This window comes from Staurois parvus, unplaced genomic scaffold, assembly GCF_062004578.1.
Source record: "Staurois parvus isolate SC_StPar_1 unplaced genomic scaffold, SC_StPar_1.0 ptg000099l, whole genome shotgun sequence".
Classification (NCBI taxonomy): domain Eukaryota; kingdom Metazoa; phylum Chordata; class Amphibia; order Anura; family Ranidae; genus Staurois; species Staurois parvus.
The window spans coordinates 2,899,949-2,925,043 of NW_028317895.1; the positions used below are offsets into that span (position 1 = coordinate 2,899,949).

General features: G+C 40.2%; 1 protein-coding gene across 3 annotated transcripts in view; it reads left to right on the plus strand.

The window, feature by feature from the left end:
• The window catches only part of HRH2 (histamine receptor H2), a 149,624-nt gene extending 132,056 nt beyond the window's left edge, over positions 1-17,568 (plus strand). For 2 of the 3 annotated variants that reach the window (XM_089671108.1, XM_089671107.1), the window contains one exon: positions 16,594-17,568. In XM_089671108.1, the coding sequence (XP_089527234.1) occupies positions 16,594-16,792 (199 nt within the window). In that variant the 3' untranslated portion in view covers positions 16,793-17,568. Of the gene's footprint in view, positions 1-5,209; positions 5,370-16,593 lie in introns of all 3 variants that reach the window. The other variant, XR_016311822.1, reaches the window with a different exon arrangement.
• Positions 17,569-25,095: the final 7,527 nt, after the last annotated feature.

A 25,095-nucleotide genomic window follows, 5' to 3' on the forward strand; every position in this document is an offset into this window, starting at 1 on the left:
CGATTCATTCAGGGTTTTTTTCTTTTTGTGCTTAGCTGTGATTTGGCCACAGCTAATCACATGACATGTGCATGTGATCGCTGTGACCATTCACAGCTAGACACTAGTATACAATGGATGGCATGAATGAAGCCATCCATTGCATACAACTGTCATGTGACCTGCTGTGATTGGTCATGGGGGCCGGTACTCAGATCTTTCATCGGCCGTGTCCGAGGTACACGGCCGGTGACAGATCGCGCCGCTGCACGGCTCTGCAAGCGCAAAGACTGCGCATGTGCGGGAGGACGTCATATGGCGTCCACCCGGAAATGTACAGCCTTTTCCCGGCCACCAAACGGCTATTGGCCGGGCGGCTATTGGTTAAACACGTGCAATAAACAACCATATTCTCTACAATGCTCATATCCTCAAATAAAATTTAAACATGAATCAATAAAGTGTCCTTTGTGCTTTAATAAAGTCTTTCTGTGCACATAAAGTGTCCAAGTGATTTCAGTTATTCACAGTATAATGGACAATGCTTCAAACTTATTAAAGTGCCTGTGCTCAAAAAAGGTCTCCATTTCCAACAATCAGTGCCATAGTGTTCCCGAAATTCTCCACCATAAACACAGAACACTCACCAAATTTATATGACTAATGCAAAAAGATAGCCTTTTAAGAGATGCATTAGCCTTTTAAGAGGTGATATCCTCTTATATACTTGCAGCTCTGTGACTATAGCCGATTGGGGATTTGCGCAGTTTGATTTTACATACAAGATTTATATGAGTACCTATCACAGGTGAGCCATACAGCACTTAGTATCATGAATAACCACCATCAGCCTTCTCCTTCTTGAGCCAGCTGCACTCTTTCCTATTATATGTCTCACACAACATGTAGGGAGAGATGGAGGGGGACTACCAGAAAGTGAAATCTTTAAAACCTTTTATTTAGTAACACCTTCCCGCCCGGCCTATAGATGATTGACGGCCAGGTGGAACACTTCTCCTTGTGGCTGAGTGTGATATAACATCTTGTCAAAAGGAGCCGCTCACGCAGCCGCGGGGCTGAGCAGCGGCGCCATCTGTCACTGGCTGTGTCCACGGGACACAGCCAATGATATATCACTACAGCGGCCCATTGCCAGTGTCATGTGACTGCTGTGACCAATCAGATGTCAGTTATATACAATGGATGGCTTTCTGTAATGCCATCCATTGTATAAAATTGTCTTATTAGCTGTGACTGGTCAAATCAGTCACATGGTACAGACAGGGCCAATCACAGCCCATCTGTATCATGTGATGAGCTTTGCCCAAGCACAGCTAATCATAACAAAAGACTGAATGGATCAGTTTCATTCAGTAACAATGATTGCAAATATCAATGAAATGCCGTATTTTTCCTCTCCATAAGATGCACTTTCCCCCCCCCAAAAAATGGGGTAAAATGTTTTTGCGTCTTATGGAGCTAATATGGAGCGTCCAGCTTGGTATTCCCCCCGTCGTCGCCGCCGCCATGTTAGAATACCGGGCCGGCCACTCGGCTCTTCTGTGCAACAGAACCTGCAGACCTCCAGTGGTCCTACCTGTTCCTTGGTCCAGCAGTGTCCTCAGTCTTCTCTCCCCGGCGCTGGCATCTTTAGTGTGGGCACCCGACTGTGACAGCTTGCGGCTTCACGGCTGGGTGACCACTGCGCATGCGCAAGAAGTGCTACGCTTTGTGAATGGCTCTGTGGTCTTCTGGGACCTGTCACTTGTCCCAAAAGACTACGGGGAGGGAGAGGGAAGGACAACTCCATGGAAGTGGGAGTGGGTACTTGTCAAATTCAGGTACCCGCTCCCCAAAGGTCTGCAGTCTCTGGTCATCTGTACTATGTCAGCAGTCTCTGGTCATCTCCTATACTGTGTCCGCAGTCTCTGCTAATCTCCTGTACTGTGTCCATGGTCTCTGTCCATCTCCTGTACTGTGTCCGCAGTCTCTGGTCATCTCCTGTACTGTGTCCACAGTCTCTGGTCATCTCCTGTACTATGTCCACAGTCTCTAGTCATCAACTATACTGTGTCCGCAGTCTCTGGTCATCTACTGTACTATGTCCGTCGTCTCTGGTCATCTCCTGTAGTATGTCTGCAGTCTCTGGTCATCTCATGTACTATGTCTGCAGTCTCTGGTCATCTCCTGTACTATGTCCGCAGTCTCTGGTCATCTCCTGTACTATGTCTGCAGTCTCTGGTTATTTCCTGTACTATGTCCGCAGTCTCTGGTCATCTCCTGTAGTATGTCCACAGTCTATGGTCATCTCCTGTACTATGTCTGCAGTCTCTGGTCATCTCATGTACTATGTCTGCAGTCTCTGGTCATCTCCTGTTCTATGTCCGCAGTCTCTGGTCATTTCCTGTACTATGTCTGCAGTCTCTGGTTATTTCCTGTACTATGTCCGCAGTCTCTGTTCATCTCTTGTAGTATGTCCACGGTCTATGGTCATCTCCTGTAGTATGTCCGCAGTCTCTGGTCATCTCATGTACTATGTGCGCAGTCTCTGGTCATCTCCTGTACTGTGTCTGCAGTCTCTGGTCATCTCCTGTACTATATCTGCAGTCCATTGGTGTGGAATATTTTTTTTTTCTTGTTTTAAACCTCTAAAACCTAGGTGCATCTTATGGTCAGGTGCGTCTTATGGAGCGAAAAATATGGTACATTGGTATTGGCAATCATAATGTGGGCAAGTGATCAGGATTTATTTATTTTTTTACAGAGTAGTTCAATGTTACTATGGTATAATTGTATTGTTTGGTCACAGTGTGTTTTTTTTTATTTTTTTTTTTACATACTGTCACCAGTCAGTATCCCTGATCACCACCACACCAGTTATATAATAACGCTGTACTGGACTGGTGACAATATGTATTCTCGAGAGGCACAGTGGGGATTATCTATGGACGTAGCACCTATTTGTTCATGAATGTGTGTTATACAGTACTTGATTTTACCAAACATCTATTAATAATTCATTTATCTTATGTGGAAGCTATGGGGAGGGTGAAGGGGGATATCAAAGACTTGGGCGATAGCTCTCAATCTGCTGGGGCTGCTGACATCATATCCAAGACAGCTGAGCCTAGCAGCAGTCTCAGGGCTTTTGGATGTCTACTCAAAAAGGCTTTTACAGGTTTAATGATGTTAAAATGAATGGTTGCAGGGTCTTCTAAGGTCATGAGTCACAAAAAAAATGCCAATTTTTTTTTTTTTATATTCATAATCTGTCCTCTATCCACATAACCTTTAGTTCACTTTCAAATCCTGGCCACTAAATATTGTGGCACCCTGGCGTCTGTTATAATTAGAATGGTTCAGGTGCATGCCTAGGCAGCACCGTGCAAAATAGAGTATCCAGAAAGTCCTGACCAATTTGTTCCTGCGCAATTCACATTGCTGTTATTTCATGCTAACTCCAGCTGGTTTTCTGCTTTCATATGTGCTAGCTGATAATGGTGTTCAAACAAAACTCTGGCTGCATAACAGATTTTTCCTACCAGAAGAGTTAACCTAGAAAGGATTAGAACAATACTTATACAGTAAACATATCTTGTTTACCCCAAGGAGAAATGGTTATGTAGAGAGGTGAGGAGCTGTATGGAGGAGCTTAGCCAGCACAGACAGTAATAACACACTCCCAGAAGAGGAAAAGGCAATGACATGCAAAGAGAAAGGGGGGTTCACTTGGAAACTGACTTTCCTGAAGTAGTCAAATTGGCTAGAAAATTCAGAGGCACATTGCAAGTCAATAAAAATGTGTTTATGGAAAAGGAAAACACTATGAGCAAATCAAAAACACTTGACATTTTTGTGTTTTTATCTGTATTTAAGTTGATGACAGGGCCCCTGTAAATATGGCTGCACAAATGTCAGAGGCAACAGAACTTCATGAGGCTCTGTAAAATTCCCTATATCTACAGTACTGTGCAAAAGTTTTAGGCAGGTGTATTAATGCAGTAAAGTAAGAATGCTTTAAAAAGTATATATTTTATATGTTTATTTTTATCAATTTATAAAATGCAAAGTGAGCAACCAGAAGGAAAATCTAAATTAAATCAATATTTGGTGTGACTACCCTTTGGCATCAAACCAACATTAGTTGTTCTAGGTACACACAGTGCTTGTGCACACAGTTTCTGAATGAACTTTGCAGGTAGGTTGTTCCAAACATCTTGGAGAACTAACCACAGATCTTCTGTAGATGTAGGCTTCCTCAAATCCTTCTGTCTTTTCATGTAATCCCAGACAGATTCGATGATGTTGAGTAAAGGGCTGTGAGGGGGGTAAACTATCACTTCCAGGACTCCTTGTTCTTCTATATGCTGAAGACAGTTCTTAATGACATTGGCTGTATGTTTGGGGTTGTTCTCCTGCTGCAGAATAAATTTCGGGCCATTCACACATCTCCCTGATAGTATGGCATGATGGATAAGACACAAACAGTGGGAAGAGTGGGGAAGGCTTAGGCCAGCCATTAACCTTGGAGGATGGTCTAACTTGCAAGCATGGTGGTTGCAATCTAGAAAAAAGCATCAGCTGGTGGCCCCTATGAACCACAATAATTTTTAGGAGACTTTTGTTCATGTCTATGCAGAAGGAGAGGGTGGAAGAGATAAGCAGGGCTGCTAGATACTGATGATAAAATTTTTTTCTTACTTGGGAACAAAAGTGGTTTCCAAATACAGTAAACCAACAGGGAATATTTGGGGTTCTATGGTACCCTTTTTTGAGATGTGATAAATTGCCACTGGAGAAGGAAGAAATTTTAACACAAGGTTTAACCTTTTCCTATTCTATTAATGGCTTACAAAAAACATTTTGGTGGATTTATATTTAAACATTAACTGCTAGACAAATTATGGTCTGGGGCCATTTAGGAGGTATCTAGTCCCAAAGCTTTCAAGCAGATGCAGACCATATTTATGAATGTTTATTTTATTTTGTCACAGCACTGGCATCTGGGTATAGGGATGTGCAATGTTTACAAATACAGTGTAAACCTTTGTTGTAATGTGCTCATTGCAATCATGGAGGACTTTGGGCAACTTTGGGTATCTACCCCTCCGAAGATGTGTGTGGAACGGTGAACACTTTGATATGTAAGGCATGTTATTGCCACAATTATTGTAGAGTCAAACATAATTTCCTCTGATACTCTATTTTCTTATAATTTAACCCTTTCCAGCTCAGGACCATAAGTAACTCGCCATTCATGATTTGTAACCGGGCACAAGACCAGCCATCATATCCTATCACTTCAGAGTGCTCCATGCAGAGTCCAGCAGGACCAGTGGATCAGGTCAGATACTCCTGGAGACAAGGAAATTAGTGTCAAGAGCGTATGGGTGAGTGCAGAGCTTAAAGTATTTCTTGTTTAAACAGTTGAGCCTGGAAAGGGTTAAATTTTATATACACACATTTTACTGACAAGTTTTGGAATGTATTCTTCACAATACAAAGTTTACGATCTGTCAGGATTTACATGAAAGTACAGTATTGACAGGCCAACCAAAGGATTACATTTTATTGCTGGATGTGAGTTGGTCATACTATGGTCACAGCAATGAAGGCATCATCATAGAAGAGGCACTCTAAAAATGGTTGACATTCTATTTCCCAAATGTGAATCTAATTTACCTATTTCATTATCAGATTAATTCAAGCACTACAGGGATACATTTGTAGTACTTTCCCTAAATTGTCTAACACTAAGAGCTGTTCATACCACAAATTGTAATTTTTGAATGTTGTGAGCACAACTGTACTAAGTATGATCAAGTAAAAAAAAGCCACAGTAATTTACTGGTCATTTAAATAGCAGCAGAAATCAAAAGTGGCTGATTTTTGTGCCTAAGAAATGCATTTCTCTCAGTTGGAAAAATACAATAGAGTCCTAAAAAGGCAATTTGTTGTCAGATTGTACCTTCTACCTAATCTGTGAAAATGTTCAAACTTTAAAAAATAATTTCTTTGTTGAGATATGTATCTTCTATGGTAAAATAGGGTTTTTGTATTACATTCCAAGCTAGAAATATCTGTAGAGATATATTAACAGATATAACAAGTATCACATCACTTAGAATTCATGCATTAAAATAAAGTGAAACAAATTATATTAAAGTGTATTTATACCCATTTTAGGCAGTTTCCGGGTTATAAAAAGCAAATAGCACCATTTAAACAACAGTCTATAGATAGAAGAGTAGTGTCACATAGGGTAGCTAGCTGGGGAGAAGGATTCATTATCAATCACCCATTCTGGAGCTACCTTGCAAGCCAATAAGGAGGGTCCCATGGTGTGGCTTGCAGGGGAGGAAGAAAGAAGCACAGGATTTCCTCCATTGTGGGAAACTAAAGCATGCCCAGAGCAAATGTCAACACAGAAGACGCAAAAGTAGCAGAATAGCCTTGCCCCAAAGAACAGGATCAATCAAGTATTTAATATCTAATAAAATATTTTACAATTGAAAGTTAAACACACAGAGAAATTAAAGTGATATTAAAAGGTTCCGTTTTTTTTTTCATAAAAACATGTCATACTTACCTGCTCTGTGTAATGGTTTTGCACAGAGCAGCCCTAATCCTCTTCTTAGGTACCTTCACCGGTGCTCCTGGCTCATCACCCTTGACTGTTACCCCCAATAGCAAGCCACTTTTTATGGAGGCACTGGTGCATGTTCGTTACCAAGCCCCTCTCTATGCGTCTTTATGACACATAGAACTGTGGCTGGGTCCTGCCCCTGCCCCTGCTCTCTCCTCATTGGCTTACTGGTGGTTATTGACAGCAGTGAGAGACCTGGGACAGTTGAGGCTCTTGTGCACATTGCTGGATCACGAGGAGGCTCAGGTAAGTATTAGAAAGGGAGCAGCACACAGAAGGGTTTTTACCCTCATGCATAGAGTGCCTTCATACTTCATTGATTCTTCATGCTCTCAGGTAACTGCCTGTCCATACGAGGACATCTTGAGAGCATGCAGGAGTTCTGCATTTCATCCATGATCCTCTGATAATGAGTGCAATGGTCTGCAGGCACCCTAGAAAAAAATATTAAATGTATATTTTCTTACCTGCAAAAAAAAATGTGCATTTATTATTTTTTTATGAAAAGGTGAAGTTATCCTTAAAGGAAGTAGAGGGCTAAGTGAGGGAATTGACGCTTCCTAAATAGCCAGATTTGCTGTCAGGTTCAAAGGCAAATAGCAAGAGAATAAAAACATGTTTATGGAAACGAAAACACTACAAGAAAGCATTTAAAATATTAGATTTTCTGCATTTTATCTGCAAGTTTATAAGTTGGTGACAGGGTCTTTTTAATGATTTTAAAATGAACACATACCTGCACAAACTACTTAAAACGCCTCAAGCATAGCCCCTTTGACAGCCATAATAAGTTAATGTAAACTATACTTCCATACAATTACTAGACTTGTGACTTGAATAAACACTATTGTGTAATGTAGAGTGCACCTCCATAATTGATAGCTGCAATGTCACCTTCATTGTGTTGTACATTCACAAAACTGATAAGAAGGTGCCAGACTCAGCTATATCCTGGAGTCACTAAGACTGGTGCCATACCTTAACTGCTTATTTAGATACTTTTTTCCATTGTCCTATTTGTACAGGATAGAGAGGGCTTATTCTGATTAGAGGTCATACAAAAAAATTAAATAGTTCTTGATTTCATTTGCAACAGAACCAACATGAAACCTACAACAAACAGCCTGTTTCAAATGCCACCTGTAAAAGCAGAAAGGATCTCTCCGTCTGCATGAAAATTACAGAGCTCTGAAACTTAGCTGTTCAGTTCACTAGAAGTGGTGGAACTTCCCCAGATATAGCATTCAGCCTGAAAGTCAGAATAGGAGGCTTCAAGGAGAAGTGAGTGGTACAGACAAAAAAACAAATATACATATTCCCCTAAATGACTGCAGCATCAGCAGTGTGATTCTGCAGCTGCCCCCCACCATCTCTAACACTGAGAACTAAGTGATCACATGACCACTCAGTTCACACTCCATTCCAAGCAGAGAGCAGTTTCTGTCAGCCACTGCTTTGCATTCCAGCACTCACTGGAGTGCCGGACAGGGGAGGGGGCAGAACTTAGACTCACGCTGAGAGGCTGAGCCAGCTGCCAGTCAGGCATCTGGGTGGATCCTGACATTATTGTCAAGATCGTTCCAGAGCCTGGAGTGTCTCTGTGACGGCACAAGTAAATGCACTCCTGTGGTCCAGAAGAGGAGTATGGTCAAAAAAAGCTTTCGCTATTCTTCTCTCTTAAAATGGAACAACTAAACCTTCATATACTTTACAGCCAAGCAGGGGCAGACTGACAACTCATGGGGCCCCCGGGCAATAGGGGATCATGGGGCCCCTGTGTCCTTGCCCAAACTCAAAAAAGCCTATGAATTTTTTCATCTCATGGGGCCCCCTACTGACCCCGGCCCTCAGACAGTGCCCGAGTTTCCAAATGGTCAGTCTGCCCCTAGAGCCAAGGAAGCTGCCATCTTAGCCTATGTTTGATTTGCAGTTGCCATGGCGCTGTACATGTGATCAGTTAGAACACCAGCCATTTGATGGTCTGTGACAATTCTTATTCATGGTATGTCTTGAATAGAACTTTTTTTGGAAACAATTGCCTAATTTAGTATCACTTTAGGGAATGATATGTAGGCAGGTGCAGATTTCTCCTCCATCCTGTAGGTGGCAGTGTGCCATTATTGCAGATGTAGTGGAGTCTGTTAAGGGAATTGTCCTCCTAGGGACTGTCACTCTCTTAGAGATCTTTGGACGAGATCTTCGGTGGCCATCTTGGTGTGGGACCCATGTCATTAGGGTGCAAAAAGATTCCCAGTGAGTAGAGTCAGAACAGGGACTACGCCTCCAGAGAGGAAACATCCTGGTATCTGGAACAACCACATGGGACTCTCCTTAGCAACCGTTCAATGTACTGCAAACTGCCAGCCCTCCAGCTGAAGCTGTCCTCTGGTATTACTTACTTCAGGCTTGGTAATATTGTTCCATTGCCTTAGAGTATATCAGTGCCTACAAGAACTGTCATCATTCATTACTGTTTTTTTTTTTATTTGAAGTCCACAGAAGAGCGAAAAACGAAAAACCGTAAGTGAACAAAAAATGTGCTAGTGCAAAAACCAACACAAAAAAGTACACTTGGGGTGTGCTTTGTCCACCCCCCGAAGGGGTAGGATCTCTACCCTGATCCCCCGGGGCACGAAGCTCCTGACAGGGACTAAGGTTCCCATGTGGTCCACCTAGCCAGACCCCTTTCCTTGTGGCTAGCCTAAGCCAGCCGCCAAGTACTTCGTAAGGGGGCTCTTCCGAAGAGATAGGGATAGGGGAGGAAGGAACCAAAAGGCCACACATTCTCCCCCTAGACTTCAGGGTAGGCCTGAGGACCCACAGCCTACCATCCTTGAGGAAAAAAAAAATACACACATAAGTGAAAAGTGACAAACAGTGGGAGAAAAAAAAAAAAAATAAATAAGAGTATACAATATACCAGATAAATACTACAGTCAAGACCTGTGTATCGTTTCTTCATGACTGGGTACCTTGGGCTTGGAGCTTAGCTACAGTTATTTAACTTTGTGACAGGTATCCTTTTGCCTGGGGTTTTTCTTTTACATATTTTTCGTGAACCTTCAAGCACAATATAAGAAGCCATATGCATTTGATGATTTCCTCTTTCATTCTTTGCAGCTGATTGAAGTGGTGGGGGGAGAGAAAGAAAAGTCAATATGTGCTACTTGGCAGGGGGAGGTTAAATATACCTGTTGTTTTGCCTTGTACAGGAAAAGCACAGGTTCATTATAAAATCAAAGCAGGTCTTAGGGACCAGGATCCAGAACATTAAAATTTTTCCAAAGTCAAGACATTTTTTACCTTAATGCATTTCCTGCATTAAGGTAAAAAATGTCCCAGTAGTTGTATCGCCCTTCACCCACCTCGCTAATCACGTACACTTTCTTGATCCAGAACTGTACCTGCAGGCAGTGGTGCTCTCCCCTCTTCCTGTTCTCACACGACAAAGAGGCTACAGGTAGAGCCATTGGCTCCAGCTCAATTTATAAAGTTGTGGTGTGCTGTCCTTTACAATCCAAAAAAACAATTTAACAAACAATGTCCATCAGCAACTGGTATATCAATCCATAAATAGTATATGTATTATTCACTTTCTCATATTCAATGCTGTGCCCGTGAAAAACATAATCAACATACTCTGCTCCCTTTGGGTGAAAAACTTGCTCACCTTGTGACCAGATCTATGAACTATAGGTCAAGTGCGATGTTTAATCAATAGTATTTTTCAAATTACTTCTCCCTCCAGAATCTCACTTATGACTCCAAGATGTGAAAGTCCACCCAAGAATAAAACATATTTCATAGTGCAACACTGCATAAAACAATATGCCTCAAACAGCATCAATCTATGCACTCACATTCACTTTAAAAAAGCTGTGCCCTCAACCAAAAATTCTTGCGTGGTAAATGGTGTATACTCCACATCACCTCCAACCGTGCTCACTTGCCCGTCACCCCTATGTGCAATGCAGGCTCACCTTCTTATTTGACCTACATATCCATAGGTCATTCTGTTGATCCAACTCAGGATGTTCACTTCTGTCTGTTAGAAGCTACTTCACCCCTCTTGTTCCTTTAAGGGATCTGTGTGTTTTACTGTGTCCACCCAGGTGGATGTTACTCAATGGAAGAGCAAATATTCCATAGTTGATAAAAAGGTGCAGCGCTAAAATACTAAATATTAATCCAGATAGTAACTCATAAAGGAATAAAATAAGGTAACCAAGTAAAAACCTCCACAGACAGATGATAAAACGGTGCAGCGCTAAAATACTAAATATTAATCCAAATAGTAACTCAGAAAGGAATAAAATAAAGTATCAATAAAGTGACAGTTTGTGGTAAAGTGCTCTGTAAAGGCTGATAATGACTTCAAACTTCAGTGATGTGCCACAAGTGTAGTAAAAATACACAATCACCAGATGTGTATTATAAATACGCATGTAAACAATATAGCCAGAGGTCCCCTTATCAGGATGGAATGGATGAAATATGCTGTTTACGGATTCTCCTCCCTCTGAGTGGTATACAGCCTTACAGATGTCTCCTTGGTGGGCAAAGGTTGGATCCATTCAGAGGCTTCCTTAATGGATAGAGAAAAAACAGGTGGCGCACACACCTAGTATATTATCCAAGGTTTATTGAAAGGAGTGAAAAATAAAAACATCCCTACTTTCACTCCTTTCAATAAACCTTGGATAATGCACTAGGTGTGTGCGCCACCTGTTTTTTCTCTATCTAGTGGCTGATCTCCCCATCTGAGGAGGGCACTTGAAGCATGTCCTTTGGTTGTCGCTGTCCTGGTTCCCTTGGCTTCCCTTTTGGCTGTGCATATCCTGAGGCACTGGAGAGTACATACGACTTCCTTAATGGATGAATGGATGCTTTACAGCCAATTATAATGGAAAAGCTCCCTCCTCTGGATATAATGGAATACTGCCACTTAACCATCGGAATGGGCTCTGCAAATAAATTTTAGCTAGACGTAGAGAGATCGCCATCCTTTCTGAAGAAGTGCATTGACACGAAACGCGTCAAAGGACGAGCCAGTATGCCGTGACGTCACGCCGCCGGAGCCTCGTGTAGGTCCAGCGGCCATCTTGTTTGTGTGGATGGTCAGTCTCTCTCCACTTACTTGCTGCTATTTGTTTTTTACCATGTGGAATCTTTTAATTTAATAAACCATTTACTAACACAATACTGCACTATGGGCTACCTTTTGTCTGGCTCTACATTGAGCTAAAATTCATTTGCAGAGCCCATTCCGAATGGTTAAGTGGCAGTATTCCATTATATCCAGAGGAGGGAGCTTTTCCATTATAATTGGCTGTAAAGCATCCATCCATCCATAAAGGAGGCTGGATCCAACCTGTGCCCACCAAGGAGACATCTGTAAGGCTGTATACCACCCAGAGGGAGGAGAATCCGTAATCGGCATATCTCATCCATTCCATCCTGATAAGGGGACCTCTGGCTATATTGTTTACATGCATATTTAAAATACGCATCTAGTGAGTGCGTATTTTTACTACACTTCTGGCACATCACTGAAGTTTGAAGTCATTATCAGCCTTTACACAGCACTTTACCATGAACTGTCACTTTATTGATACTTTATTTTATTCCTTTATGAGTTACTATTTGGATTAATATTTAGTATTTTAGCGCTGCACCTTTTTATCATCTGTCTGTGGAGGTTTTTACTTGGTTACCTTTGTGTGTATCAGCAGCTAATTTTTAAGCGCTCACTGACCTTATTTCATTAAATACTCCATAGTGTAAACCCATATAGTAAATAAATACATTTTTTACAGCCAAATTCTCACTCACAAATTAAAAATAGGTAAATTAGCAGATTCCAATCACACATATGGCTCCTGTCACCACACTTCCGTTTTCCAAAGTACCATAAGTGAAGTAACTAAGTTCCGTCCGATGCGTTGCATCACTGGTCACATAACTTCCTTCTTAGCTCCTGCTGCTGTCAATCAAATTATGTGAGGAAGAAATAGGGGATGGGTCCAAGCCACGCTGTGGTTGTTTATGAATGCACACAGTCCAGGGCAGTTGTGCACTCTCATCAGTTCCCTCAAAGCAGTTTGGTTGCTATGGGGACACCCACAGAAGAGGAGGAGAAGAGCGTGCCAGTGGGGGATCCCCGAAGAAGTGGATGGGGGCTGCAGGTATAGTATACCTTCTTTTTTCTAATAGGGTAAACAATTTTAAATTATTACCCACTTTAATATTCTTCATTTCAGAAAAAGTGGGCAGGACTAAATAGTTAATCAATGATCGGACCATCAACCAAATTTTTGTTTGATGGTCTCTGCACAAGTAGTCTGTGAGCAGATGACTTGTTGATGAGTTTCCTTTTGTCAAGAAACAACACAATGGGAAGTGGGAAACACCTAACATTTCTGAAATTACTTTGAGCTTCTCTTGCAGTGATTTTACCATAAATATATCTCAGTTATGAAGAGTAAAATCAAAAGCTAATTGTATCAGGAAACTAAAGCTCATAAAAATCCAACGTGTGCCTTAAATATGTGCTATCTAACAGTGGCATATATAAGAGAAAATAGAACCAACACAACATTTCTCTGTAATGTTACGATCAGCATGGCCAAGAATATTGGCTGTGGGTAACCTGAATGTTTTCTCACTATCAAAGCAGAGCAGTCCTGCTGCAGCATTACATCTAATAACTATGGGCACAATGCTCAAAGATCAGATAAGCTGGATGAAAGGTAAGTCTCTGAAATACAGCTCCTACAGTGTAAAAACTCTCAGCATATAACTTTTCAAGGAAAACCAATGCCATTTGTTCAGTTACCCCAGTTATATAATGCATATTGCTGCTGTATCTTTGAGAAGGATGACAACATTTACAGCCTGTAAGCAACTACAATAGTCTTCACATATCACAGCCCATTTCAACAGAACACAGAGGATTCTGACAGCTTTCCTAAAGAATAGAGAATATGACATTGAGTTTTTAAGAAACGAGCAGCATCATAATGTGATTTTTATATGTATTATACTCTGTAGCTAAAGGTAATTTAATAGAGGTTTTCTAATGTTAAGCTAGCCATATTATAGTAGATTTTCGAACAAACATTCATACAAGGATTCTTAAGAAAATTCTCTTTAGAACATTCAATGACATGTGGCTTGCAAGTCGTTTGGAGTGAATAGACTTTTCTGAATGAAAACCACATTCACTGTTAAAAACTCAGTTTGAGAAAATGTTTCCACCCTACTGCTTCAAATTTTCACATCACTGCGGTCACAAACAAACATTGATTTGGCCCCAGTAATGATTATAAAATCAAACAAAAGTTGTTAAAATAAAAATTTGTATGTGGCCAGATAAAGGCAAAAAGTGGAGAACCTATATTCATTACCGCCTTACACTTCTGACTAGTGGGGGTCTTCCTAAGAAATCCTGGGTACCAACTGCTCTAACAACAGCCATGCAAGCAGCTCCAAGGTCACCATTACTGCCAATCAGAAATCATATTATTTTGTTATGATTATGTTAGGCTGATAAAACTTAAAAGATGTGTGTATTTTCACAAATATATACACTTTTGTAGCCTGGCTAGTGCCTCTCAGCAAAGGTATCTAAAAGGTTTTTCACTTAGCTGTATTAATGAATGATCTTGGGTTATTGTGATATCAATGTGCACATGTTATAAATGTCCACAATTGTTAAACCTTGTGTAGAAAAGCAACTGCAAATGAGGGCTAACAGAGAGCAGCAAAACCAGCAGTAAATGGCAGGGTAGCACAGTGGCTAAATGGTTATCACTTCCCCCTTGCAGTGCAAGAGTTGTTGGTTCAAATACCAACAATGGCACCACCTGCCTGGAGTTTGCATGTTCTCCCTGTGCCTCCATGGGTTTCCAGTACTCTGGTTTCTTCCCCCACTCAAAAGACATGCTGGTAGGTTAATTGGATCCCATATATATTGGCCCTAGTATATGAATGTAAGTTAGGGACCTTAGATTGTACACCCCTTGAGGGTTAGGGACTGATGTGAATGTACAATATATATGTAAAAGTGCTGTGTAAATTGACAGTACTATATAAGTACCTGTAATAAATAAATAAAATAAATGGCATGCATTGGGCTCTTACATAAACTCTAAGCTAGCTTCCACAGGTGTACAGAAAGGTTTTTGAGTACTGATTCCTTCTCTAACAACCAGTCTGTTTAAGGCAACCTTTTTTAACCAGGGTTCGGTGTAATCTTTGATTTCCTCTAGGTTTGTACATAGATGTGGTGCTAAGCTCACTTGACAGTGAGTCAGTGGTATGAGACCAATGATCATCTAACTAGGAGGGCACCTCTTTCACTGACCACCAGTGTAAGGTGTGCCCAGGGGTGGACTGACAACTCATGGGGCCCCCGGGCAATAGGGGATCATGGGGCCCCTGTGTCCTTGCCCAAACTCAAAAAAGCCTATGAAAAAGGTACCAGGGGCATCTCATGGGGCCCCCTATTGACCCCGGGCCCTCGGGCAGTGCCCGAGTTTCCAAATGGTCAGTCCGCCCCTGGGTGTGCCCTTCCCCAATGACAGTCAATGTAAAAAAGCACTACAGAAACGACAGGGTGCACTTTTTTGCTGACTAACAATGCAAGAGCAATGTAATAATAATTTTTAGAAGGTGTTCTGAGAGACTTGAAACTTGTTTTAGGGTTTTTATGTAGTTAAAAAATGATTAACTAAGGGCTTTGCACAAAGGCATTTGTGATCTGTGAAAGTACATCTAAAGGTAGTACAAGTCCATTTCATAAGAGGCTGGAGACTCCAAAAAATATTCATTGTTTGCTAAAAAGTTACCTGAAAAATATTTTGTACCTCATAAGAGATGTGCAAATGAACTTTGCCATCAGACTTGGATGCGCCTGTTCCCCATTTCTGAAGCTGATTATGGGCAGGCTTAGGCAGCACAAGGACATAATTTCCTTCCTGCTGCTCATACTGCATATCCCACAATTCCTTTTGTAATTGGTGGGGATTGTTGTGCCTAGGTATGGTTTAGTATGTGGGATTGGGTGGGTTAAACATGATCTACTGTTGATTGACTAGCATGGAGCAACATTGACTGCAGTGAAAGCAGTCAAGGGTGACAATAACAATATCTGTCTAACTGAGCTGAAGCATTGTCAAGTTGATTTCAAAAAGCTAGGACAGGGACTGGCCATTGTACTCATCTAAGCTACCTTTTTATGTAACAATGCAAATGTGTTAAAACTAACTGAACCTATCATGCTGCATACTAGATTGAGCCCCCAATAACTGAAGGCAAAACAAATCTGAATGCCAGAATGCAATTTTGGCATGTGTTAGTAGAATGTTACATCACATAACTAATTATTGTATCCCAGTTAACTATACATTTTTATTTTTGACAATAAATCTGGTCCAGAAATGTAATTTCCTGTTTGCCTGATTGGCTTGTTTATTTTCTCAGTCATCTACATTAACATGCAAGCTAAAGTTTAGCCATCATCTGCAAAAGGAATTTTTTAAAGGGATAATTACTTCTAAAGAGGTACAGACACTGCAACTTTTTTTGGGAACACTGAAAAGTGATTATAATTGGTGCAGACCCTTCCATTTTGGGATCAGTCTTGTAAGGACATAGTGGAACTAACATCTTTTTCTTCAGCATAGAAAAAGGTAGGACTCTGCTAGTTAGTGGTGTTCTAACACCAGGTTTCTGTGCTGGAGTGATTTTCATTTACATAAATAAACTTAAAATCCCTGCACAAAGTCAGCTTTATTTATTGCAATCTGAATCTGATGTAATATAAGGAATAAAGACATTTCTTTGTGTGCTATGATGCAATTATATATTTTTCTTTAGCCTCACTTTAAGTAGTAATATTGAAAGTGCATCCTCTTCATTTGGCGTTCCATTATCCCAGTATTTATTTTTTGTATTTTTTTTGACAGGAATCATCCCAGATGGTGCAGTGGATGTTTGGATTACATGACCTACAGAGCAAGGCTTTGGCTTTTTAAATACCTCCCAAAACAAAGTGTATGGACCTCAATGTTGAATGTCGCTGTGGTTGAAGCTCCAAATGATGCACATGTACAGCGTTCCTTGTCAACACTGCCATTGCAGCTTCAGGACACTGCCATTAAATAAAAGTCTTGCAGGAACTAAAGTAAATGGTCTCTTGGTGAGCTTTCAGAGACCAGGACCAAGTTCACAGACTATGACAACAGATGACTTCATGTATAAGCTGTGTGTGCCAATGTCACACATCTAAAGCAACCGCAATTAGGCTCTGGGTTGTTGGAAAGATACTCTACAAAGATATTGACTAAAGAGATTATTTGTTCTAAGGAATACTTATCAGCACTGTGAATGTAATTCATCAACTGTCATATATAAAACAAATGTCTTTGTAGTGGAATATCTCAAAACCAGCAGCAACTGTCATTGACTTAAAAGTCATATACTATGAGTGTGGGTGCAAAGACACATGTCAGATCTTTGAATGCTGGCCAATATTTCCATCTTCTATAAAGCTTAGACATGTTTAACTGTGTCCTTACTGGTTAACATTGAACAATTCCCCTTCACACTTATTCATCCTCTTAGACCTTACAGACTGTTCACCAAAACAGTATTTTCAAAACAACATGTAACCTCTCATTGGAAATGTGATTAGTGTGTCAGCACCTATTGTAACAGTATTTCACATGAGAGATGTGTGAGTGTCCTAGCTTTTGAACCAAATGTGTATGAGAAATTATTTTTGAAGTCATAGGCAGGACTATATCAGTTTTTGTAAATGAGGTCTTGCTTAATGCCTTAAAAGTAATGAAAAAAACTCACATGTGGTTTTGAAGTAGAGTCTCACTCTGTTTATATCTTTAAAGTTATTAAAAGTAACTTTTTTTTGTTTGTTTCCTAAATTGTCAGTCTGCTGTAATCCATTATTGTAGATTATGGAGGATATTATATGTTAAGTGACAAGATATTACTCTGGAGCCAAGCTGTCCTTGCCATCCGGTGCAACAATTATCGACATTGGAGTTTTACTACTAGTTTGAATGACCTTTAGGACAGGGCAGGTATTTAAGAGCAGAGTCCAAATTCCTGCACCCTACCTTGAACCTTAATAGTGGTTCAGCTATTTTAGGACGTAATATGTAGCTTACCTCCCTCTTTTGTGATCACACGTAAAAAAAAAATATTTTTCTTAGAAATTAAACAAATTCCATTCTGCCATTATAAACTATAGCTTTAGATTGAAACATTCTGACAGTTAGGTTTTCGATACAGCAGAGACTCTCTATATTTATCTGCAACCAACGCTCCTCTTCTGCTTTCTAAAAGCAATTATCCTAAAAATACACTGAGCCTCACATGAGTAGTGTAGTGTAATTTCTCGGCATGCCTTGAATTATCTCCCGTGCAACAGTTACCAACTCCCAGGTGGCCAATCAAGATGACTGAAGATATTAAATTCTGGGTACGCACTATCAGTGTTTTTTTGTTCAATCCAGCGGCCTGAACAAAAAAAAGAAAAATGAAGCGTTCGGGAGGTGCTCACTGTACTAACTATCCAATGTTAGTACTGTGATCTCCCTGCTGAGCTACTGTTTTTTGACTGTCTCCCACCAGAACACACCAGTCAGTGCTTTCGGCCTGTTCAGCTGGAATCTCCAGGCTGAATGTTGCCGGTTTCTGTTGAACTGGTCGATATCAGGCGACATTCGGCCAGTGTACGGGGTAAACCCAATATAAGACTTGACAAAGATGGAAGGGCCAGCAAGGGAGTTTGTGTCTTTTGCTTTAATTATCCCATTAATCTGGCTCAAATATAAACCAAAAATAGACTAACACACAATTAAAAGCTGCTATAAAAGTCTTGAGAGGAACCTTCTTCTGTCTATTAGTTTGGTTCCCAATCTGGAAAGGCAGAACTTGTTTATGGGAGTGAAGAAGGGTTAGGTTTTTATTGCTGAGAGTGTTCCTGATGGGGAGATACAGTTGATGTTCTTGTGCTAGTAACAGTTGTCAATTGGACAGGAAGTGATGGGAAATCCAAAATTATCCAAAATGTCACCAGAACAGGGGGGAATCATAAATCTTGCTAAGGGAACAAATATTCCATGACAAGTGTTCTCACTTTAGAGAGATTATGGGGTCAAATTGCCAAAAGCAAACAGGCTGTTCTCTTCACAAGGGAGAATGCACATTGAAAGGGAATTTTCCCTAGAGCTTAGGGAATGTGGTCAAATGTAACTTTACAGAGAATATCCAATCACATGCAAGAAAAAAAATAACAGCATTTTTGCTTGCACATGACTGAATGATGGAGTGACCAGTATAACTTTGCCTTTAGTAAATCAACCACTATACAGTATATCAATTCCTGTTGTGTCTTTGGAACAGGGTATGCAGAGCAATCTCCCCAACTGGAAGCAAACAGCAAAAAAAGACTTCAAGAGTTTTGATCATCCTACGCATCAAAATGTTTTAAAAATATGTCATATATTTTAATTTATAAAAATATATTTAATGGGAACATTTTTTTTATTTTAGTTTCGGATAGAGTGGAAAGGGATTAGAACATGTGTCAGATTCTGTATTGTTGCCTGTGTCCCCATTAGGAAGATTTGTCCTATTTATTTGTCCTGTTTACCATTATCATCAAAAGTGAAAATAACAGAAAATTCCTAAACCTTGGGTTGTTTCCAGAACAGCAATAGAGGGGAAACCTTCCAATGGGGACACTAGGTCTGGTGACCCTGGTGTCAACCAGGGATTCCCTCACTTTGGAGGAATTTTCTTTCATTTCCTGTTTTGGCTATAGGACAGCAAGTGAATGAATATCTCCCCTATGGGACACAGATGGCACAAATACACCGTATAGGGTTATAACCCTCCCTTACTCTATCCAAAGTGAAAAAAAGTTTCACATTAGTTCTACTTTAATTCATTAAGAAGCTATTACTAAGAATACAATGCAACCATAATGCTTCCTACTGCATGAAATATTAGGTACCAAATGTAATGCACAGTGCTAGTCCTTGGGAATCTTTCAGAATTACACATATCAATTGCTGTAACCTCAATCCATTAGGGCAGCACTCATGATTTAAAAGGAAAGGACTTTTTGTGGTATCTGTGGTATATCTGGCACCACATCCGTCTCCCCAACACTCAAGCACCCACCAGAAGCCTAGGGGCAACCTAGTAGCAAGTCAGCCTTTGGTGTGCTAGGGTGGTATTCAGAGGATTGGGTCTGACAGATTGAGTAATGTGAGTGAATAATCATATTTCTTCTTTGTTATAAATATATATATATATATATATATATATATATATATACAGTATATATACCTATTAAAGGGAAGGATTAGGCCCTTCAGCTTTGTCTATAAAATTTCAAAATTAAAACCTGATCTAAAGTTGGAACAGCAAACACACACTGCTTACAAACCTTTGTTATTTTAGCCAATACATTTTAAAAACATCCAAACAGATTCAATATACTTTTTACTTAAAGTGGTTGTAAATCTTAGACATGAAATATGAACAAAGCATATCCCTCTATGCACTTGTCTCAATCAACAGCACTACGTGCCATTTCTGTCTGCTGCTTTGTTCCTCAGATATCAGCATGAATCATTTATGACAAGCTTTCCTGACACCAATAGAAAAATGGTGACAGCATCAGCAGATGGACAGCCTAAGCTCTGTTCCTGTGATCTGTGCAGGGGGGGATGGGGAGTGTCTCTTTCCTCTAATCAGCTCCTAGAGCTCTCCTTTCTGAGCTCTGCAGAGTGTAATTTCAGCTATCCATCCCCTTTTTTTTCCTGAACTCTCAGACAAGTTTTATAAATTCAGCACTTTGAACAGATTTAGAAAAGAGAAGACTGCAGATAGACAGTTACAAGTTATGTAGTAGGGTTTGTTTCATCATTGTGTATCACCTGAGGCCAGTCACTTCACTGGGTCTATGTAAGGGTTTGCACCCACTTTAAAGTAGAAGTCCAGTCAAATACTACCTAAGCTTAAACCTGTTCCCACTTCCATTCTAAGCCCTGTACTAACTACCCTATTCTGAATGTGCTATGGTGATCTCCCCAGAGGCCAGCTTCAGTGAAGAGGAGAGATCAATGATGACGTTGCCCATAAGCTTACTAAGGGGCATCCATTGTCAGATGTCCCTCTTCTGCACTTAAGCTGGCGCTATGAGCCAATCACATGACCAGACCAGGGCTCTCTGAGGATAGATAAGTATACACATCTTTTTTTTCCAGGCTAGCTAGTACAGGACTTAGAATGGAAGTGGGAGCAGGTTTAAGCTTAGATAGTATTTGACTAGGTTTCTACTGGATTTTAATTGAACCTTTCAGTAGCTTCAAATATTATATAAATTCCTGAAACATCATTACATTATTAAAAAGCTCTCACCGAGCTGCCAGTCAAGTCACTTTACATAGGCTGAGATGATATCAGTCTGTTGCAGATGAATGGGAGCACTTCCTTAACTTCCTCACCTTATAGTAATTGAACAGCAACACTGTAGCTTTGTAGCAAGATGAGAGGCTACAGCAGAACTGATCTATATCAGAAATTTGTGAACTATGCAGGCACCAGAATTTATGTGATTGTTTCAATTGAGCTAACATCCAAGTAGATTCTGAACTTGGAAGATGCCTGAACATATGCCTATGCACCTAACATGGAAAATATACACTATATTGACAAAAGTATTAGGACACCTGCCTTTACATACACATGAACTTTATTGGCATCCCAGTTTTAGGCCGTAGGGTTCAATATTGAGTTGGCCCACCCTTTGCAGCTATAGCAGCTTCAATTCTTCTGGGAAGGCTGTCCACAAGGTTTAGGTATCTATGGGAATGTTTGACCATTCTTCCAGAAGCACATTTATGAGGTCAGGCACTGATGTCGGATGAGAAGGCCTGGCTTGCAGTCTCCACTTTAATTTATCCGAAAAGGTGTTCTATCGGGTTGAGGTCCATGCCTTTTTGGACCTTTCTTTCATGTTAGAACTGGAAGGGGCCATCCCTAATCTGTTCCCACAAAGTTGGGAGCATGAAATTGTCCAATATGTCTTGGTATACTGATACCTTATAATTTCCCTTCACTAGAACTAAGGGGCCAAGCCCAACCCCTGAAAAACAACCCCACACCATAATCCCTCCTCCACCAAACTTTACACTTGGCACAATAAAGTCAGGCTGTTCCCTTGGCAACCACCAAACTCAGACATGTCCACTGGATTGCCAGAGAGAGAAGTGTGATTCGTCACTCCAGAGAACACGTCTCTACTGCTCTATAGTCCAGTGGCAGCATTCTTTACACCACTGCATCTGGCACTTTGCATTGCACTTGGTGATATAAAGCTTGGAAGCAGCTGCTCGGCCATGGAAACCCATTCCATGAAGCTCTCTATGCGCTGTTGTTCTGCTAATCTGAAGGCCACACAAAGTTTGGAAGTCTTTAGCTATTGACTCTGCAGACAGTTGGCATGTCATGTAACTCTGCAGAGCATGATTTATGGGGATTTTATAACTCCCTTCTTGCAGTCAGAGCCCTCTATTTACTTCTTCATGCACCTTGTCAAAATCATTTTGCTGCCAAACCTTTTTATTTGATATTTTATATTTTAATATTTTTTACTGAAATTACATGATTGCAACAAATATATAATTTGAAAAGCAGTCATTTCACAGGTTGTCATTGTGACAAAAACATAAGTCTGTCAGAAAGTTGACTAATACAATAAGATCATCATCAGATTGCATTAGAATGCTCTCAAACAAGTATTCCTATACAAAGTACGGATAGTAATCATAATCAGAAGCTAGCAAGAGTGAACCTGACCCAAAATTGACCAGAAGCACAACAATTCCAACCAGCAGATGTAATATCCGCAATGTATAAAAGTAACTGTAACAATTGCACAGTGCGTGAAGATGGGGAGAGAAGGTGTCAGGTAGAACGCAAAGGGAAAACCATTGTTTACTTGCCTGAGAATATAATCAAATTCAGAGCCACAAAAGACCCGGAAGACATCTTGAAGCAATCAGAAATACCCAACAGGAAAAGAAAGAAGAAGAAGAAAAGAAACCAGAATAGAGAGAGAGAGAGAGAGAGAGAGAGAGAGAGAGAGAGAGAGAGAGAGAAGAAGGGTCAGACCAGGACTCACAAAGGAACTGATATATAACAGATCCATGGATCCCATGTTCTATTAAACTTCTCAGTGTTATTATGAAGAATACAGGTGAGTCCGCCATTGACCATAATCCATTTAAGCATATGCTTTACTTTATTCTATTTACTTTACTTATTCTTAAGTCAAGAGGAACCACTGACTGCTTCCAATATTTAGCAATAGTAATTGTCAAAAACATTTTAACATATAAAGTAATTCTCAGTGGATATACTATTGATACAACATAGTTTTAACCAGACCTTTTATATTCATTTTGAATACCTTTGTCAGTGATCTTAAAAGTTATTAGCCTGTAACAATGACTATAATAACAAAAAAAGACAGCTATAAGAGTCATTCACTCTATATTGAGTGAAATTCTATTTTATTCACTCTATTATTTCCTGAAATTGATATTTTTATTCTTTGGATTCTACTTACTACACCACTGAGCACAATTTAGTTCATTCCATTCTGCTGTGACTGTGTTCCAGATTGGTAAACGCAGAACTCCATCTTCTAAGGTGTTCTGTATTTTATACATATGTCATTGCAATGATTTACAGTGAAGGAAATAAGTATTTGATCCCCTGCTGATTTTAAATGTTTGCCCACTCACAAAGAAATGATCAGTCTAAAAATCGAATGGTAGGTGTATTGTAACACTGAGAGACAGAATCGCAACAACAAATTCAAAAGAAATGCATGTCTAACAAATTATGAACTGATTTGCATGTTCATGAGGGAAATAAGTATTTGATCCCCTATCATTCAGCAGGATTTCTGGTTACCAGGTGTCTTTCATACAGGTAACAAGCTGAGATTAGAAGCAGTCTAATCTCAGTTTGTGTGTGGGCAAACATTCAAAATCAGCAGGGGACCAAATACTCATTTCCTTCACTGTAGATGTCAAATCACTTACATGACTTTAACCTCCCTAGCGGTCTGATTATGTCATTTCTGTGCTCAAAGCAGTACAATTTTTTGCATGGAAATATGTATTTTTTTTATTGTCCGAACAAGAGTCTAGTAAACATTCCAGGTATGTTAAAATTTGAAACACAAAATCATAAATTATAATTGAATAAATAATCATAAAAAATAATAATACATTTAATTCAATAATATAATCAAACCAAAAACACTGAAATTTAAAATATAGCACCAGGTTTGCACATCACTGAGCAAAGTCACAAAATCATTTTCAGTGTCTGATGACGGATTTCCCCACGAATCATTATCACTCAATTCTGCAAGTAGTTCTGATTTACTATTGCTGTTCTCTAGCCGGTCTAAAACCGCTTTTGACCTAAAGGGACACTTTTTGGACGCCATGGACGTTTCTCAGTTTCCAGGCAGAAAGAACAGTAAAAATGCAGGCAGGGCACAGGACAAAGCACTAGGGACAAAATGTATGTGAAATGCTTTGATACAGTAATGTTTTACTATGTTATTTTAGTGTATTTAGTGAATGTCACTTTTTCACATTTTTAAATTTCCCGCCGTTCCATCCCCGTACATCCTGACGCTCGCAGGGGACGGAACCCAGAAGACAGATGCCGGCATCGGCAGGAGGACATTGCAGGAGACACTGCAGGAGGGACATTGTGGGAGTGCAGGACAAGGTATGTGAAGAAGAGAGCGCTGCAAGGTATTCCCGAGTGTAGCTCGGGATTACCACTTGTGGTGCTGAAACTTTACCCCGAGCTACACTCGGGAATACCTCCAGGGAGGTTAAGCGTCCATGCACACTGGGCTTAAAATACGCCAGTTCCCTTAGCAGAAAAAAAATGCTCATAAATAGCATTTTTTGTACAGGAGTTTAGGCATGTTTAGGAGCTTCTAGGAGAGTTTAGGAGCATTCAGAGTGTTTTATATGCCAGAAAAATGCTCTCAAAAAAGCATACCCGAGGGTTTTTTTTCTGCCTCTAAGGGCTTGTTCACACTTGATTACATTTCTGAAGCTACTTTCACACTGAGATTTTGAAGCGTTTTTCCATTAAAATAAAAGCGTCTGAAAAACTCAAGAAAATGCTTCCCTTTGTATGTTAATGTATATCTATGTATGTTTTCACACTGAGGCGTTGCGCTTGAGGTGCGGTGTAAAAACTCCTGCTTGCAGCATCTTTGGGGCATATTTGGGGAGTTAAAAAAAAGCCCCAAAAATGCCTCTGCCCATTGAAATCAATGGAAAACACCTGAATAAAATGCTTCAAAAACATCTGAAAAGTTCCTCAAAAAC